General features: G+C 48.9%; 1 protein-coding gene across 3 annotated transcripts in view; it reads right to left on the reverse strand.

Moving 5' to 3' along the window:
- IRAK2 (interleukin 1 receptor associated kinase 2) overlaps positions 1-20,270 on the reverse strand; it is a 60,901-nt gene that overhangs the window by 32,217 nt on the left and 8,414 nt on the right. For 2 of the 3 annotated variants that reach the window (XM_047744940.1, XM_047744930.1), the window contains exons 2-3: positions 19,744-19,926; positions 54-164 (exon numbers count right to left, since the gene is read on the reverse strand). In XM_047744940.1, the coding sequence (XP_047600896.1) occupies positions 54-164; positions 19,744-19,926 (294 nt within the window). The remainder of the gene's footprint in view (positions 1-53; positions 165-19,743; positions 19,927-20,270) is intronic. The other variant, XM_047744948.1, reaches the window with a different exon arrangement.

Here is a 20,270-nt window from a genome sequence, read left to right on the forward strand (position 1 = left end):
TTTCCTTAAATACATTTTCTTTAAATTAAAAAATTTAATTTAGTTTAAAATACCTGGGCCTGGAAAGGAGACTGGCCCCACAGACGGCCCCTTTTCCTGTTCTTCTTCAGTGTTTCTTACAGAAGCTGCCAGTGGCCCTCTTGGCTTCGCAGCGTCTGGGAGGTCTGGGAAAAAACACTTGATTTCAGGAACTGGTTTCCATGAAACAAGGTAGAAAGACAAAAAGCAGCTATTACTCAGTGAAGTGGGAAAGCCACCAAGAGGTGGGGTCTACAAGTCAGAGATCCGGGCTCTGTTCCTGGCTCCATCTTGAATTCACTGCGGCCGGGTAAGTTCTTCCCCTCCTGGCCTCAGCCTCCCCATGTATGTACTGGGGGGACATGACAATTTCCTGTGATGGGTCCGGCTCTGACATTGAGTCACCCAAAACTAGCTTCCAATCCTACCAGCGCTGTGACCTTAGACAAGACCCTCTCCTCTGAGCCTGTTTCTTCAGCTATAAAGTAGAGAAGGTTGGGATGCCTGTGTAGGTCAGTGGGTTAAGCATCTGCCTTCGGCTCAGGTCATGATCCCAGGGTCCTGGGATTGAGCCTCGCATCAGGCTCCCTGTTCAGCGGGATGTCTGCTTCTCCCTCTACTCCTTCCCCCCACCATGCTCTTTCTCTCTCACTCACTTGCTCACTTGCTCTAGCTCTATCTCAAATAAATAAGTAAATAATCTGGAGAGGGTGCCTGTCTAAAAGGGCTGTTAAGAGGAAGGTAATGGGAACATAGATGTGGAAGGGCTTTTTATCAACTATACATTTCCCCGAACATGGGAGGAAGTTACATATCTTCACCCCATCAAGTCCCTAGGGGAGCCCCTACATAAGAAAGTCTGGTGGTCCTACAGCTTCCCTTCCACGAGCATGGAATCATGTCTTACAGATGGGGATCCTGCAAAGAGCCCCAAAGAGCGCTAAGCATGCCACACCTAGCTGTGCAGCCTTCAAATCCTCACAAGCTGTTTGCATTTCATCCCCACTAGAAATGAGGAAACTGAGGCCTGAGCAGGTTAAGTGACTGGCCAAAGATCACACGGCCTGGACAGGCAGGACTGGCCAAAGAAGTCTGGCTGGAGGTTGCTGGTTCTTGAGAAGAATCCCTTCCCCTTTGCACCAAGGTGAGAAACCCCAAAGGTGGCGTGAGGGCATATCTACACCAGCTCCCGACCAGCTCCTCAGAGCCCACATGTAGTCTGTGACACAGCTTCCTCTCGCCTCCCCCACAGCTGTCCTGGCATCGTCTTCACTGGCCAGCAGCCGCCTCCATCTGGGGCAGCCTCCAGACCCCTGCCCAGGCCACATCTTGCTAAAATACAACTCCTGTCTCTTCACTTCCCTGTTTAAAGCCTTTATGAACTCCCACAGTTCAGATGAAGCACACACTCTTCTCCCAGATCCTTGTATCTCCTCATTAACTTCCAGACAAAACCCAAAGTCCAGAGCCCTGCATTCAAGGCCCTTCACCATCGGGTGGTCTGGGGATGGACCCATATTTGAGAACCACAGAAACAGGGGCCCTGGAATTCTAGGGCCAGCCTCCATCTTGCTCGCACATGCATCAGGTGGGGCTAGGATGAAACATCTCCAGCCTTTGAGTCTCCCTCCAGTAGCAATTCCTCTAACAGGTAAACTGTCTCTCTCGAAACAAAACCCATTGTTACCAAGAGGCCAAGCTTTTCAAACCCAAGCTTTAGGACTAGAACTATAATGCCGGGCACCTGGGTGGCTCAGGGGGTTAAGCCTCTGCCTTCAGCTCAGGTCATGATCTCAAGAGTCCTGGGATCGAGCCCCACATCGGGCTCTCTGCTCAGCGGGGAGCCTGCTTCCCCTCTCTCTCTGCCTGCCTCTCTGCCTGCTTGTGATCTCTCTCCCTCTGTCTCTCTGTCAAATAAAAAAAAAAAAAAAAAAAAAAGAACAATAATGCCTAAGAATACATGGTACTACACTTATAAGGAACCAGAGAGACTGATTTTCACAATAATCTCTGGTGGCTGACAGAATTGTCTGCATTTTATTTTTAAACACATTGAGGTTCAGATAGGTGAAACGATTTATCTCCAATCAAACAACTGGTAAGATTCAAAGCTAAGGCTGGTTTTACCACCCCCGCTGGACTGGCTCAGCAGAAGTACTGGGATACCAGTGTTGTGCCTTCCCCACAGCCCCCCAAAGCCCCTCTGTAGGTGGCACTAACCCGGAGGCTGCCTGCACAAGTAGGAGAAGAGGGTGGAAACATGGGAAAAAAGGCTACAGGGAATGCACTAAAGTAGTGAGGAGGCCGAGTGGTAGATGATGGGTGACTTTCTCCTTCCCTGACAATGACTTACAATGATCTCTTAAATGACTGAGCCACCCAGGCACCCCTTATTATTATATCTTAAATAAAATCGGGGTATCTGGGTGGCTCAGTGGGTTAAGCCTCTGCCTTCAGCTCAAATCATGATCTCAGGGTAGGGATTGAGCCCCATGTGGGGCTCTCTGCTTAGAAGGGAGCCTGCTTCCCCCTCTCCCTCCGCCTGCCTCTCTGTCTACTTGTGCTCTCTCTGTGTGTGTGTCAAATAAATAAATAAAATCTTTTAAATAAATATAAAAATAAAATTATGTTATGAATGAAGTAGCAGGGCCATCTGACTGGCTCAGCTGGTGGAGCATGGATCTCTTGATCTTGGGGTGAGTCTGAGACCCAGGGTGGGTATAGAGCTTTCTTAAAAATAAAATCTTTTTTTTTTTTTAAGATCTTATTCATTTATTTGAGAGAAAGAGTGAGCAAGAAAGAGCGAATGCACAAGTTGGGGTGGGGGGCATGCAGAGGGAGAAGCAGGCTCCCTACTGAGCAGAGAGCCCAATGTGGGGCTCAATCCCAGGTCTCCAGGATCATGACCAGAGCCAAGGGCAGACACCCAACTGACTGAGCTATCCAGGTGCCCTAAAAATAAAATATTAAAAAAAGAAGTAGCAGGGCGCCTGGGTGGCTCAGTGGGTTAAGCCTCTGCCTTCAACTCAAGTCATGGTCTCAGTGTCCTGGGATCCAACCCCAGATCAGGCTCTCTGCTCAGCGGGGAGACTTCTTCCCCCTTTCTCTGCCTGCCTCTCTGCCTACTTGTGATCTCTCTCTGTGAAATAAGTAAATAAAATCTTAAAAAAAAAAAAAAAAGAAGTAGCAGAGCTGAGCTGTTTAGAGTTCAGGTTCTGGAATGGAAACCAGCTCTGTCGATCTCATACCCCTTTCCCGAGGATTAAGTGACACAGTGTGTATGACCTGCTCAGCTCTAACACGGGAACTTCCTGGTTGTTGCTATTATAATTTTAAAGTATCAGTTATCTCTTCAACAGCCCACATATTGAGTGTAAGGAGGGTAGGACGGGAGTCTTTCAGTTTTCATTAAACACAACTTTGAATCATTCACACTGTTTTTAAATAATTTATTTTATATATATTTTTTATTGTGGTAAAATACACATGACATAAAATTTACCACCTATGCCATTTTTTAAAAGATTTTATTTATTTATTTGACAGACAGAGATCACAAGTAGGCAGAGAGGCAGGCAGAGAGAGAGGGGGAAGCAGGCTCCCCGCTGAGCAGAGATCCCCATGTGGGGCTTGATCCCAGCATCCTGAGATCATGACCTGAGCCGAAGGCAGAGGCTTAATCCACTGAGCCACCCAGGTGCCCCCCACCTGTGCCATTTTTTTTAAAAGGTTTTATTTATTTATTTGACAGACAGAGATCACAAGTAGGCAGAGAGGCAGGCAGAGAGAGAGGAGGAAGCAGGCTCCTTGCTGAATAGAGAGCCTGATGCGGGGCTTGATCCCAGGACCCTGGGATCATGACCTGAGCTGAAGGCAGAGGCTTTAACCCACTGAGCCACCCAGGCAGCCCCACCTGTGCCATTTTTAAGCCCACAGTTCAGCAGCATTACGTACATTCAGACTGTTGTACAACCATCACTGCCACCCACCTCCAGAACCTTTCTGCTTTCCCAAACTGAACTCTGTCCCCATTAAAAACCAACTTCCCAGGATGTCTGGGTGGCTTAGTCAGTTCAGCGTCTGCCTTCGGCTCAGGTCATGATCCCAGGGTTCTGGATCGAGTCTCACTTCGGGCTCCCTGGTCAGCGGGGAGCCTGCTTCTCCCTCTGCCTCTTCCTGTGCTCCCCCTGCTTGTGCTCACTCATGTGCTCTCTCTCTCTGACATATAAATAAATTAAATCTTTAAAAAAAAAAATGAAAAAGAAAACTTCCCATCCCTTCCCCCACAACCCCTGGCACCCACCATTCTATTTTCTGTCTCTAGAAATGTGACTGCTCATTTAAGTTTTTTAATTTGTGTAGGTGTTGGGATTGTTTGTTTTTCACTTTAACAGCAACTAAAAAAATATCTGTGTCTACCCTACCCATTGACATGGAAAGGTATTACTACACCATTGAGTGACAACAGAGCTTACAGAATATGTAGCCAGTTTTTGGTAAAATATGTGTAACAGTATAGAAGACATCTGTGTATGAAGAGAAAAAGAAGATGAAGAACATACATAAAATGTGAACAGTGATTATTTCTGGGTAACGTGATTATCAGTGATTTTACACTATGGGTGGGTTGGTGGGTGGGTTGGCTTTCTGTTTATTCACACGGTAGAATTTTTCAACAATGACGATACACTGGTTGCAAAGTAAAGTACATTTCCTAAGGACAAAAAAATCAGGAAGCAAGCTAGCTTGCTGCAGTAATGACCAGCACTGGGTCTTCTGAGCTAGAGTGAGTAGCCGTTTGCTCTGGGGAATCCATCTGACCCAGATTAGCAAGCAGGCCATCTCTACATTCAGATCTGACTCACTTCTGTTTCTTGCCACCCACTGTTTACGATGTGTTCTTGATATTTTCACTACAAGTATTCTCACCACAACCCTGGAAGTAGCAAGGAAGGGACCCGCCCCAGGAAGAAGGTAGAAGAAAGGAGCACTGAGGCAGGAAGGTGGGGGAGGCCAGGGCTGTGGGCAGGACTCCACCCACAGAGGGGACCTCCAGGAGAACACATGCTTTATTCCTTCCCATCTGGGGTCCCCAGTCCCTCAGAAGGTTGTCCATGGGCCAAGCTGCCCCCATCCCACCCCCCAGGCCAAGGTCCTTTTGGCCAAAACTGAGAGCCTATGGGGGGGTGGGGGAGTCCTCCCCAGCAGCAGCCATGCAGGTGGGACCCATGGAGTCACACACCTTTGCCTTTTGTGGTATCATTCCATTTGTTTCACAGGCCCTTGTGCAAAATGACATGGTAAGCGAGCACCGGCTGTGAAAGTGAATTGGTGAGCAGATTGGGGACAGAGACACTTACTCCCAGGTGGTATGACATGAACCCTGTGCCCCTGCCCCCAAGAGGAAGGGACCACCCCATGCCACTCAGAGTCTCCTCTCTCTGGCCTGGGGCCTCTTCCAACATCCTCTATCCACAAACCACCCTGGGGTGAGGGGACAATCCTGTGTTCCTCAAAGGGCCACCTCAGTGGTGTCCCAAGATATCTGTGTATGGAGCAGAAGGGCCAAGGAGGCTCCTCCATGCAAGGCCAGTGACAGTGACAGCCCCAGCTCCCCTCGCATTGGGTGGGCCAGGCCTGCTGCTGAAGGGGACCTCAGACTGCAACTTCCCATAGAGGCCAGGCCCCAAATGAAGGAACGCTCCCAGCTGCACCACTTCCTGGAGGTCCCACCTGTACCCTGACCTGTCTGTGAGCCCAGAAGCACCAGCACCTTCCCCTGAGACCTGGCTGAGCCCTGGTTTCCTCATTGAGGGGACAGAGGGAGGTGGAGGGTGAACATCCTGGCCTGACCTCACCACAGCAGAGACCTACTACTGCAGGGGACTTTTTTTTTACTTCTCTTTCTGCGCAAATCTTCGCCTGTCAGGACGTATGTGGCAGGAACACTGAGGCCACCAGCCCACCTGTGGCTGATCTCTAGGGCCTCCACCCATGTGGGACATAAAAGACCTCATTATGTTTTCATTCTAAGGAATAGTTCAGCTTTTCTCTTTGCTTTTCTTGTTCTTTCGCAGTGACACACAGTGGCCTACAGCTGGCACTGTGGGTCATGTGCCAGCACTCAGGGGTGGGGGACCCCACATGAGAAGGGGAGAACTGTCCTGTGGCCTCAGCAGGGGCTACCGCCAGCACATTCCAGGCTGACACCTACCCTCCCACCTAGTCAACTTCTCAGGGTCACATGCGCCACAGAGGTCAGCTGACAGAGTCCCACGTCAGGCCCACGGTAACAATCGGATGACAAATTTCAGTTTCCTGTGAAACCCCCTGTCTCAGCAAACTGGGACCTTTCAGATGTATTTGAGGTATTGACAATAAATAAGAGGTACAGGGAGGCCTGGGGGGGCTCAGTCGGTTGAGTGTCTGCCTTCGGCTCAGGTCATGATCCCAGGTTCCTGGGATAAAGCCCCCTGTGGTGGGCTCCTGCTCAGCAGAGAGCCTGCTTCTCCTTCTATCCCTCCCCCTTCTAGTGCTCTCTGGTTTGCTATCTCAGATAGATAAAAGTCTCTAATAAATAAATAAATAAGAGGCAAAACATCTCCACTTCTCTTCTTGCGTTGCTGATGCCTCATCCAAGTCAGAAGGTGGGCAGTGGGCCTGGGTGGGCCTCCCTTCCCACCATCAACCCAGAGAGGGAGACAATGTGGCTTCTCTACCTTTCATGCCTGGTGACCTGATCTCTCATGGCTGGCCGGATATGACGCCCACTCTTCAGGCTGCCACACCCGCGTGCTTATTGAAGTAAAAATAGAATATCGATGACAGGATGGGGCAAAATGTTAGTGAGAAAGGGCTGTCACAAACATTAAATCTCCCCCGCAGGTTTCCCATCTGCCAAGGGGAGGCTGGCACCATACTGGGTGATGTCACTCCTACGACCGAGCTCTAAGTGCAGTTTTGTGCTTTTTTCCCTGAGATTATATTCTCGGAAAGTGATTCTACACACGTCACGTTGATTCCACAGCATCATGAGATCCAAAAATATAAATTGTAATCATAGAGTAGAACCGAGCATAAGGGTGGGGAAGCTCCCCTCAGTTTCCAGGTCCAGCCACTACTGCTCCCACCTTGTGCCGAAGGCTAGTTTTTTAACCCTGAGAATCATTTGCATCTATCTGTGGAGTCCTGTCCCAGGACTGCCTCGGACTCAGTGGGATAAGATAGGTAAACCCAGCCAGCCCGAGGACGGGGACAGGGCATAGACTATGCAAACAGCCATCCTCTGCCCTCTGTCCCTGCCCAAAGCATGCAGAGAAAGAACCTCTGACTCCCAACTTAGGGGCTGTAAAGGAAGTATTTGGAGTGAATGGCTATGGTCAGCATTTTTTTTTTAAGATTTTATTTATTTATTTGACAGACAGAGATCACAAGTAGGCAGAGAGGCAGGCGAGAGAGAGGGGGAAGCAGGCTCCCTGCTGAGCAGAGAGCCAAATGCAGGGCTCGAGCCCAGGACCCTGGGATCATGACCTGAGCTGAAGGCAGAGGCTTTAACCCACTGAGCCACCCAGGTGCCCTGGTCAGCATTTTAAACGCTTGAATGGAAACTGTGACTGTCAGCAGGCAGTGGTACGGTCTCGGAAGGCACCATGGCTGTGGGGCAAAGTAATAGGGGAACCCAGCAGGAAGAGAGGTGCAACCTGCTTCTGCCTGCCTGTGCCATCAGCAGCCAACCTTGTCACACATGGGAGGACAGGTAGCTTGGGGTCCCCTCTGCCAAGACTCCCAGGGATGGGGAGGGGTTGCCAGGGTCTGAAGGAAGAGTTTCAGTGCCTGTGAGCAGTGAGGGATGGACATATATGTTCTCAGAAAAATTAAATCAGAGTCTGGATGTTTCCGAAAGTTCCCTGGAGGAACTTTCCAGAGGGATGAGAGTTGGGTTTCAGGCTTAAGTGTTTGGTTTCTGGCTTTGTCACAGAATTTCACACGCTTCCCATCAGTCGGGGTTGGGCTCCCTGGCCAGGTAACCATTCTGTCTCATGCGACAAGTGAGATGAGGACCCATACCTCAACTCCCATAGAGCAGCCATGAGGATGAAATGAACAAGCATGAGACAGTGAAAAGCTATTATTCTTATTTCCTGTGGCTATCACCACCTTCCGCAACCACAGGTCAGGCTCTGTCCTAAGTGCTTTCTCATATGCATGACCTGGTTTTTTTTGTTTTTTTTTTTAAAGATTTTATTTATTTATTTGACAGAGAGAGATCACAAGTAGACGGAGAGGCAGGCAGAGAGAGAGAGAGAGGGAAGCAGGCTTCTTGCTGAGCAGAGATCCCGATGTGGGACTCGATCCCAGGACCCTGAGATCATGACCCGAGCCGAAGGCAGCGGCTTAACCCACTGAGCCACCCAGGCGCCCCAACATGACCTGTTTTTTTCAAAAGATTTTATTTTCAAGTAATCTCTGCATGTAACACAAGACTCAAATTTATAACCCTGAGATCAAGAGTCACATGTTCTAAGGACTGAGCCAGCCAGGCACCTCTATGCATGGCATATTTAATTCAGGAAACACTTGAGCAAACTAACTGTCAATGAGCTCTTTCCTCAGTGAGCACAACCTGGAAATCCCTCCCTCCCTTCACAGCCCTCATGATAAATAGTGATGTAATAATTATATGTGCATTCTTACTCTTCAGCTGACTCATGAGGCTAAAATGGATCCTTCTAGAACAAATAAAAGTGACTCAGCCATAACTAAAGAACCCTGGTGCCAGCTGGCATATCAATGACAAACATAGCTTTCTGGGCCCTCTTTTTTCCTTCCCCTTTTAATCTCTGGGCTGGACCTTCCTGGATATCCAAAGTCCAACACCAATACACACACACACACACACACACACACACACACACACACACACACGAACACAGAGTACTCAAAGCTCCCAACTCAAGCTAGATAAAAATTAAGTAACTCTGAGGGAATAACCTCCTAATGGACCTTCCTAATTGGTCTATCTCTGGTTCTCCGTTGGACCTGTACTCTACCAGCTGCTAAAATGATTTACCCTTCCTCATTCATTCATTTATTCATTCAATCATTGTATTAGGCTCTGAGGATGCCATCCATTAACAAAACTGACATGATCCCAACATTAAACTAGTTAAATAAGAGATTTCTAATTATCAACTGGGAGAAGTTCTCTGGTGAAAACTAACACGCACACAGGGAGGGGTACCTGACAGACTGATTTATACGGCTTAGCCAGGGAAGGCTTCTGTGGGCAGAAACCATTTCAGCAGAGACTCAAATGATAGGATGAATTAGCCATGGGAAGATACAAGGGAGTCAGGGAGGAATGAGCCTTCTCAGGAGAACATATGCAAAGGTCCTAAGGCAGAAAACAGCTTGGTGTATCTCCTCAGATGAAGAATGACTCTAGTGGCTGAGCTGAATGAATGAAGGGGAAAGTGGCACAGATGAGATGAAAGTGCTGGGCAAGGGTTAGACTATATGAGACCCCGCAGGCCATGATTAGGTAGAACCTCATCATCAACTCCCGTGAACTGAAGTAACTAACCTATAGGCAAGACATTGCTTACCAAACAGTCCTTTTCTCCCTCTCATACCCAGCCTCCCTTGCAAGTAAGCTGGGGCCACATGACTGGTTCTGGCCAATGGGTTTTAAGTGGAAATGCTACCATCACTTTCTGGAGAAAGCAATGAAGAGCCAGTGAATCTCCTTTCAGGCCTCTCTTCCCCAGTCACACTGACCCTGGCAGCCGTGTGTTCGAGAAGACAGAGCCAGCTCCAAGAACACAGGAGGCAGTACAGGACTTTCAGAAATTAGTCCCTGTAGGGGGCGCCTGGGTGGCTCAGTGGGTTAAGCCTCTGCCTTGGGCTCAGGTCATGATCTCAGAGTCCTGGGATGGAGCCCCACATCGGGCTCTCTGCTCAGCAGAGAGCCTGCTTCCCCCTCTCTCTCTGCCTGCCTCTCTGCCTACTTGTGATCTCTCTCTCTCTGTCAAATTAATTAATTAATTAATTTTAAAAAAAGAAATTAGTCTGTGTTGTGTTGAATAACGGAGATTTCAGGCTTTATCTGTGACTGCAGCATAACGTAGCCTATCCTGGTTAATGGATGATCTCAATGTGTGTTCAAAACTTGCAACCCATAGGAGCCTAATTACACTAGCTTAGCACTGAGCAGGGGTTCAGCCAAAGGGCAGCTCCTTTCATTCCAGCTCTCACCTTCCCTCTCTAAAAAATTGGGGACTGATTTAGATCCATTGCACATATGTTCTGTTCATTCTCACACAACCCCCCAAAATCCCCACAGTGATTAAAGCCTCACTGTGTTCCAGTGAAGTAACTAAGGTGTAGAAGGGAAGTCAAGTGACCTGTCCTGAGCCACCAGCACTAACTTTTTTTTTTAAGATTTTATTTAGTTATTTGACAGAGAGAGCCCAAGTAGGCAGAGTGGCAGGCAAAGGGGAGGGAAAAGCTCAGCTCCCCACTGAGCAGAGCCCGACATGGGGCTTGATCCCAGAATCCTGGGATCATGACCTGAGCCAAAGGCAGCCACTTAACTGACTGAGCCACCTGGGTGCCCCATCAGCACTGACTTTTTAAAACCCTCACAACCTCTTGTGTTTTGCAGCTTCCCAGTTTATAAGAATAGACAGGGCAATATGTGTACCTATTTTACAGAGGGGAAAAGTGAGACCTGATGCCATCCAGTGACCTATGCCAGTAGGGTTTCAGGTCAAGTAGACCTAGGTCCGCACCCCAGCCCATTACTTACTAACAAGGAGGCTTTCAGCATTTTAGTTAATCTCTGAGTCTCAGTTTCCACATCTATAAAAGGGGAATAATAAGATTTATGAGGTAAGATGTCTACCTGGCACATATTTAGCACATATTAGGTGCTAAATACAAGTTATAACTAGAACCAAATAGACAGACTCCTGGCCTGGTGGGTCTTGGCCAAGCATACTGCCACCTCCGGGGCAATTCTCCAGTGGCCCTGAATTCTAGCCATGCATTGTCATTCCCTAGCTTGAAAAGGGGCAGATATTGGGAACCCTTCCAAGAGAGCAAAAGCAACAGCCCAATCTGGCCCTTGCAACAGCTCAGGTTCTTTGGGAAAGAGAAAAATTATCTTGTTTCCCTTTAGGCGACAGCCAAAAATTCCCCATTCAGTGACAGCCCAGCTCCAGGAAGGAAATGACTCTGGCTGAGACACCAAACCAAACGTTAGAAAACATCAAGGTTGCACAACCAAATGAGACTGTGTGAAAACTGCAAAAGTCAAAAGAAAACTCTCAGAAGATGGTAGCAGCAGGAGGAAAGATAAAACCCTGGTCACCTCCCAATCCCTTCAGAACCTCAGAACCTCACAGGCCCCTATTCCACACAGTGGCCAGAACAATGGGCATACTTCAGGCACAAGCCCTCCAAGATCTTCCCTTTCCTCCCTGAGAAAGCAGCCCCTTGATTGCAGCCTGCGAGGCCTCAGGTGGCCTGACTCTGCACCCTGTCCTCTCCCCAGGCTCAGCCTGCCGCACAGTCCTCCTGCTGAGGCCCCCATGGCCTCTATCTGGGTCCTCAAACATCACCCCTTCCCACCTCTGGGCCTTTGCATGTGCTGTGCCCTCTGCCTAGAAATAATCAGTGGTCCCTCACTCTCTAGTATCACTTGTCCTTCCACCAGAGGCTCAGGTTTTTTTCCTCAGGGAAACTTCCCCATTAAGATCAAATCCTGCCCTCTTCCAGCTCACCACAGCCCTCACCCAGCCCTGTGGGTGGTTACGGTCTCCATGTCACTCTCCTGTCAGGATGTGTCTCCCACAGTAGACTGCAGGCTCCCTGAGGTCCAGGAGCTCGTCTGTATTTTCACTGCCATGTCCTAGTACCTAGCAAGTAGGCACTTGAAAAATATGTCTTTAGATCATCATTTACTGTCTGGCCCAGCTCCCATGCATCTAACATGCTGTAGGGAGGAAGGGAGCAGAGTTTTATCTCACAGGTTAGGCACAGCTGGTTCCCAGTTTTCCACAGCTAGAGCCATCTGATCCTCACCATCACAGGCTCAGTTCCTAGACCTGCCTTTGGTGTCATTTCATGAGCTCTACAGCTCAGCAGTGATGATAGCTGGCCTGCCTCTGGCTGGGAGCCTCAGTGCTGAGACTATGGCCTCTGCCTTGATTCCTGCTCCTGCACGTACAAGATCCTAAAACATAGGCTCTGGAGCCTGGCACATAGTCCCCTCCTAAGCCAGGTAGTCTGGAAAAGTCCTTTTCAGGAGTAGGACCTTCATGTTTTAAGCCCCAGGGTGATGGTTAGTCCTGGTCCCCTGCGTTAGACTCATCTGATGCTGAATGCTGGCCTGACCCTAAAAATCTGTCCCCGATCCCCCAATCTCTCCATCACGAAGCTCCCTTGAAATGCCCAGCAATGTCACCATGGTCACCATTTCACTAGAGCAGTGATTCCCAGAGTGTGTTGGTTGGTTCTGTGGGACTATTTATAAGCATCAAATGAAAAGGGGTTCCACAATCAAATGGAATCAAATGGAAAACACTGGCCCAAATAGATCTCTTTGCTGCAGGACTTATCAGAGCCTTAATACAATGGTTTGCATTATGAATCTCCAAGGGTAGGGGGCACTGATAGAGCATACAGGATCTCCCAAGTTTAGTTATTCATGAACCCTTTGTTTGTAGGGGGCATATCTTGCTGGAGCACTCTTCTGAGGCACATGGTTGGGAAATGCTCCTATAGACTATGATTCGCCCTGCAGATGCCTTAAACATACATTACTTTCCCCATCACAAGACATCTGTCAACCAGGACACAGAGACAGCATTCTCCTTCCCATCCTGATCCAGAGATTAGGGTTTCATCCAAGACCCAGTTCTTCCCTGTGGGTTTAGCATAGCCTAGAGCTGTGACAACATTCACGGAGGACTACTTTACACCTCGTCTTCGCCCAAAGCTGGAGGATGAAAGTAGAGAGAATGGGGTAAAAAAGGGCCAGAGAAAGGACAATGTCATCTTACAAAGGGAAGAATCAATAGGCATTGCCTAGAGCTGAATGGAAAAAGAATCAGAAATGTAAGGAAGTTAGTTCAATATTGCAAAAGCAATCTACAGAGGAACTAAAAATTGTGATACAAATGTACTAGAAAGGGAGAGGAACTGTGTATAAGCCGAGTCCTCTTCTTCTAGGAAATTAGTGGATAATATTCAAATTAATAAATATGAAAAGGACAGTACAAGCACCTTATTTAGAGGTAGTACTAGTACGGCAGAAAATACCCATTGCCCCCATCTTCCCACATTCTAGAAGTTTTAGCTAGACATATGGCTGCCTAACTAAAAAACTATATTTTCCAGACCAGCAGAAAGTGGACTGTGAAAGCCCAGGCGCCCTCTGTAAGGACAGCCTCTCTTCAGTTCCCACTTCAGATGAGGCCACAGAGAATAATGATCAGGAAAGCTCCCCCTGCCTCAAAGCCTACCCCCACCCCTCACCCCACATGTTAAAACACAGACCTAGGACCCCACCGCCCCCCCGAGTTTCTGAATCAACAGATGAGGTGAGACCCAAGAATTTGCATCTCTAACAAGCTCAAGATGATGCTGATGCTTAGAAGTCTGGGGACCGCACTTTGAGAACCCTTGATCTACTGAGAACAAGGGGGTGCAGACAGATGGAGCAAACAGCTTACTCCCCTGGCCGGGAGGGACCTTGACAACTTCTGCCCAGCCAGATCTGTCAACTGTCAACATGAGTGACTACAGCATGTTTCTCATTTCAAATGGGAGAGTTCTGATTGCGGCTTCCTGTTCAGATACCAGCACAAGGTTCTGGGTGTGCTGGGGGAAGGGTAGCAGATAGGTTCTCTTTGGTGAAGAGGTACTGGACCATAGGGGGCTGATCCCGAAGACAACATGTCACCCCAGATCCTGGGCCTTTACCTAAAGGAAGAAACTGATTAGGACCTCTGGCCTGCCTCCCTTGCGGAAAGGGTGAGAATGTTTTAGGCGTGAGAAGACCGCTGTATGTGGATATTTGGGTGGCCCAAAGGGAGAATTATAAGGAGACTCTTGTCCCTCCAATATTTATTCCCTCCTCCTCTAGTATAATAGAAGCTTTTGTTCTGCACATAATACCCCAGCTACAGATTACATTTTCCAGCCTCCCCTGCAACTAGGTGCTATCACGTGACTAGGTCCTGGCCAATGGCTTAGAAGGCAAGTTAGGCTTGCAACTTGCTTCCAAGCCTTCTGTACCAGCTGGAGATGCATGTGAGGCTCAGAGTAGTCCTGTCAGGTAGGAGGGGCAGCCAGGGGTCGAAGACAGCAGAGCATTACAAAAAAACAAAACAAAACCAAAAAAATCTGATCCTTGATACCATGATGCTGCCCATTCAGTCTTGGGCAGTTTGGACTGTCAGGAGAGGGAAATAAAGCTCTGTCTTATCTAAAATGTCACTGCCATCTTCCCTTAGTAACAGTAGTGAAACAAAAATGTTAATATAGACAAGTGCCAAGCAATGGCTCAAAGAATAAAAAGGGGTTGACCCTGGCACACAGATATGCCGGAGGAATGGGTGTTTGGGTAGTAAGCCTTTCTGTGCTAATTTATTCTAATTCCTGTAACATCTCATGTTAGGAGTGTGACAAACAGAGTAACAGTGGTCTTGGCAATGAGGCCCAAGAAAATAGGAACAGACACCCACAGACCTGACTCTTTTACACAACCGCGCCAGTAGCCAGCCCCAGGACTTGATTTCAAGAGACCAGATACAGTGTGGTCCCCAGCGGATCCCACACCCCACCTTTCAGCTCAGACACTGTCTTCAGATGGCCTCTGTCAAATGCAAATATAGTATCTGGAGATGCAAGTCTCCGAGGAAGCCAGTTTATATCTAGGACCTCTGGTGTATGTGGTTTTCAAGCACGGTTCTATCCAATCTCTTTTTTTTTTTAATTATTTAAAGGCAATTAATTAACATCTAGTGTATTATCAGCTTCAGAGGTAGAGTTCAGTGAGTCATCAGTTGTATATAATACCCAGTGCTCATTCCATCCCATGCCCTCCTTAATGCCCATCACCCTGGTATCCCTTCTGCCCACCCACCTTCTCCATCAAACCTATCCTTAAAGCTCTTTAAGAAGTGGTAGGCAGGGGCGCCTGGTTGGCTCATTGAGTTGGGCCTCTGTCTTGGGCTCACACCATAATCCCTGGGTCCTTGGATCAAGCTCCAAGTCGGGCCCCCTGCTCAGCGGGAAGGCTGCTTCTCCCTCTCCCACTCCCACTCCCCCAGCCTGTGTTCCCTCTCTCACTGTCTCTCTGTCAAATAAATAGAATCTTTAACAAAAAAAAAAAAAAGAAGAAGAAGAAGAAGAAGAAGGAGAAAAAGAAGAAGCAGTAGGCAGAAGTCGGGTTCTCAAACTGGAAGCAGCTGAGCGAGTTCATAAACGATCTTCTACAAGTTAATGAAAATTAAGGTTTAAGTAATGTTACAATGAAGGAAGGGGAAACAGCTTTGAGTAGTTGGGACTACAGAAACTGAAAATCCTTCCACAAAGGGGCAGAGATATATGGTATTTTTTTTTAAGTTGGGGGAATCTTTTTTTTTTAATATTTTATTTATTTATTTGACAGAGATCACAAGTAGGCAGAGAGGCAGATAGAGAGAGAGAGAGAGAGAGAGAGGGAAGCAGGCTCTTGGCTGAGCAGAGAGCCCGATGTGGGACTCGATCCCAGGACGCTGAGATCATGACCTGAGCCGAAGGCAGCGGCTTAACCCACTGAGCCACCCAGGAGCCCTATGGTATCTTTTTTTTAAACTAAGGAAAACAACAAGCTACAGAAAGGGGAAGTGTCCTGCATGGGGACAGAAAGCAATAGTAAGAACACAACCAGGCTCTCAGAAGAACAGCCAGGGGATTTGTGGATGTGGGAACAAGCCTCAGTCTCTCTTTCTCAGGCAAATTTAATCAGCGGGGGTGGGGGGGTTGGACGGGTGGAGAGGTTTGGGGAACAAAGGTAGACTCGTGTAGGCCTGACCAGTTGGAGGCTGCTGGACCAGGACAGCAGGGATCTAAAATGAGAAGCTGACAGAAAAACTATCACTGTTGTCTGGAAGCCCAAAGAGGTTTCTGTGAGAAAGGCTAAGAACGAGGGTGCTGGATCCAGACACACCTGGAAGCACCCTCCATCTCTACACGTGACCAGACTTGCACCCTTGGGGGAGTCACGGAGCCATTCTTGGCCTCCATCTCCTCCTTAAAGCGCCCACCTCAAGGCACTGTTGGGAGAAGACTGGCATATTGAAAGTGCTCAGTCACTTCGAGCTTAAAACCAAGTGTCACGCTGCCATGAGTGTGTCTCTTTGAAGTTGGCACTGTACTGTTTGTTGACCTCAAATCATTAAGAACATGTTCCAGATTAGTCAACTGCCAGGTTTTGACGTCAACGGCAAGTTGCTATGTCCAACCAGAGGCCTTTCCCAATCCCTGGTACTCGTCTGCTTTTGGGGCTTGGGACATCCCTTCAGCATCCCATCCCAGCCACCCAGGAAGAGACCAAACCAGGGTGTGCTGTAGACCCTGACCCGCCTGCCCAGTCCCCCAAACAGATCGGGCTGGAAACCTGGGCCCCTGGATCCTACTGCACTTGTTCCTGTGGCATTACTCCTCCCCCTCCAGCAGCCCCCTCCCTCCTTGCCTCTTTTCCGGCCCATTAGGAGTCTATCATTAATTCTCAAAATGTGAAAAATATTTGGGGTTTGATGCTAATTGTCTCTCCCCATCTTCCAGTGCCAGGCTCTGGGGAGGCAGAGACACCAGGGGTCTGCACACGGCTCAACGGGGCGGCTGCCGGTCACACCAGCCGACAAGGGATGATGGGGGGGCCACAGTACATTGAGTGTCCAGAGGGGGCTCTGATGTCACCCCGCCCGCCTCCAGTGAACAAGGAGGGGAGATGGAAGTCCAGGGAAAGGGAGGGACCTTCCAGGTAACAGCAGAGGGTTGAGCTGTGCCACCTCACCATGTTCTGGAAAAACCACAGGCGCCTCCAGCTGTCCCGGGCACCCCTAGCTGACCAGGATGAGGACCTGGCCTCAGGGGGAGATGTGACGGGAGGGATGCTGTCTGACAGGACTGAAGGGAACCCTCTCGGGACAGAAGGGCTGGTGGGGTAGAGAGGGGTTTCAGGAAATTCCAGCGTGGTGGGGGTGCTGGGGACCGAGCAGACCATCCCTCCCCCGTCTGAGAATACAATGAGCTTGCGGAGGCAGCCAGGCAGGAACAGACGCTGCAGAAGTTCAGGAGTGGTCTTGTCTGGAGATGTGCCCACTCTTGACTTAGAGATTACACTGCTGGGGTTGCAGGGGTCAGCCCGAGTCTCACACCAATGCGTCACTCCCCTCCGTGTGAACAGGATCCTCCTTCCCCACAACCTGCCCCCAGACACAGACTCTTGCCACCAGAGGAACTGTCCTTCATCTAATGAGATGGTGGCGTGGTGGGGAAAGCCTGGCATCCCCGGATACCCTAAATCCCAGACAGTAGCTAAGTGGCTAAGGGCAAGAGGCAGTCCTGCTGCTGCATTGGCCTTCTATGCCCAATGTGATCTATCCTATGGTGCCCCTGAAAGCCTGGTTTGGATTTCATCTCTAGATCCTCCCACCTGCAGAGCCACCCCAATGGCCCCTGTTCTCCTGACATCTCTGAGAGGGGAGCCCTCTAAGCCCCCATCTCTCAGTTCCTTGCTTTAGAGCCTACCACCCCTCCTCCTGGAAGCCCTCCACGATTCCAAAAGGCCTGAGGTACAATCAGGAAAGTGCTGAATCTGGGTCTATTGATTCAGCCACGTTATTCCCAGCTCAGGAATCTCAGACAAAACAACACCAGGGCCTACACTGGATCTTCTTCAGGTCTCCAGGGCTCAGAATGTACTGCTCTCTACCTCCCACACTAGCTCTATGCTGATTCCATCAAAGCCCCAAGCTTCCCTGGGCTCTCTTACCTCAACTCTTCACATGGCTGTCTTCTTTCCATTCCTCCAATTTCACCTCCTCAAACTGCCCTTCTGTAACTAATATGTTCTAGGAGGTTCTCCTACCTGGTCCCTCCAACCCATTATTTTTATTTATTTTCTGGTCTACTGACGATACCTTCATAAGATTATCTCCTCCATGAAGGCAAAGGACCTTTTGCTTTATCCATCACTGTATTCTAGAAACAAGGACAGCACCAGACACTGGGCAAGTGTTCAGAAAGTACCTAAGAAAAGACACGCTTGCCGCCCCCCTACTGAAGGGGTCTTTTTGCGGGAAGGGAGGCCTAGGTGGGAGTAACCCTAACCCACCCTACCTTCTGCTGAGCACTGGCTGAACACCAAGCACTTGACATAACTCTACTTCTGCAGCTTTACAGCCTCTCCTCATGGTAGCGAGCAATTACTACCTGCTAGATATGTTCCCACCATTGTTGTAAAAGTGATAGGAGCGTAACTTAGTAATACTGATACTGATATTAGTTAAAACTTCAAATACACAAACTTTAAACCCTGCTATTCCAATGCTAAAAAAAATTATCGTCCAACTAAACTCACATCGTGCAAAGAGGGTGCATACGTCTAAGGGTACAACACTGTGTACATGAGAAAACTAAGAAACAAGCTAAACACCTACCAGCAGCGCTGAGGTAAATAAATCAGGGCATGTCTGTCAAAGGAACACAATGCAGTTGTAAAAGAATGTTCTAATGAGGGGCGCCTGGGTGGCTCAGTGGGTTAAGCCGCTGCCTTCGGCTCAGGTCATGATCTCAAGGTCCTGGGATCGAGTCCCACATCGGGCTCTCTGCTCAGCAAGAAGCCTGCTTCCCTCTCTCTCTGCTTGCCTGTCTACTTGTGATTTCTCTCTGTCAAATAAATAAATAAAATCTTTGAAAAAAAAAAAAAAAAGAATGTTCTAATGAGGCACCTGGGTGGCTCAGTCAGTTAAGCATCCAACTCTTGGTTTCAGCTCGGGTCATGATCTCAGGGTCCTGAGACAGAGCCCCACAACAGGCTACACACTGGGCATGTAGCCTGCTTATAATTCTCTCTCTCTCTCTGTCCTTCTGCCCCTCTCCCTCTCTAAACAATAAATAAATAAGTAAATAAATAAATAATCATTTTTATCATAGAGTTTTTGGGATTTTTTATGTAGAGCTTTTTTTTCATCATTATTTCTTTCTTTATTTTTGGAAGAGAGAAGCAGAATCAAAAAGGTAAGAGAGGGGCGCCTGGGTGGCTCAGTGGGTTAAGCCGCTGCCTTCGGCTCGGGTCATGATCTCAGGGTCCTGGGATCGAGTCCCGCATCGGGCTCTCTGCTCAGCGGGAAGCCTGCTTCCCTCTCTCTCTCTCTCTGCCTGCCTCTCCGTCTACTTGTGATCTCTCTCTGTCAAATAAATAAATAAAATCTTGGAAAAAAAAAAAGGTAAGAGAGAACTCAGAGTCAAGTCTGTCACCAACAGCTTGATCTGTGGCCATGAAGGCCCTCTCCCACAGGGAACCACCGTTACAGATTTCTTAGTTAGATAGTAAATTCTTTCATTTAAATTTTTTTCTAAGACGAAGATAAGTTTCAAGGAGCCAGAACAGCTCAGGCTGAAACCGGCTCCTGGGCGGCTGCCCCCAGGGCCACCTAGGTTACTCACAGTTCAGAACGATCTGGGCGGCGCGGTAGAGCTGCAGGCGGCACAGGAGGTCCACCAGCTGCTGGACGGTGGCCTGCCGCATGCCCCACCACCACAGCAGCTCCCGCGTGATGCTCACGCCCTGCACCCGCTCCATTGACTTGATCTTCCGCAGCTGCGTCAGGTCTGTGATCACGTAGGAGGCTGGAAGGCAATTCAGAGCTCTGCTTAGCATCAGGAAGGCAGTGCCTCCACCAAAGGGTCCCCAGGCTGGCTGGCTTCCTCTGAAGTACCTTCTCGCTCACCCCCTCATCACACCTGAAATTCCACCTTTAGCAGCCCAAGGTAGGTTGCTGATTCCACCTGATACCGTGGGTCTGGCACATCAGCTACACTTACTTCACGGCCACATGAAACAGGAGAAAGCCCACTGGACCACAGGGTCAGGGCCTGGCAGCTTTAGCTGCTTATTAGCTATGGGTAAGGCATTTCACCCGTGGGAGCCTCAGTTTCCTCGACTGTAGGTGGAGAGGGAATGGAACTTCTCT

This window comes from Lutra lutra, chromosome 1, assembly GCF_902655055.1.
Source record: "Lutra lutra chromosome 1, mLutLut1.2, whole genome shotgun sequence".
Classification (NCBI taxonomy): Eukaryota; Metazoa; Chordata; class Mammalia; order Carnivora; family Mustelidae; genus Lutra; species Lutra lutra.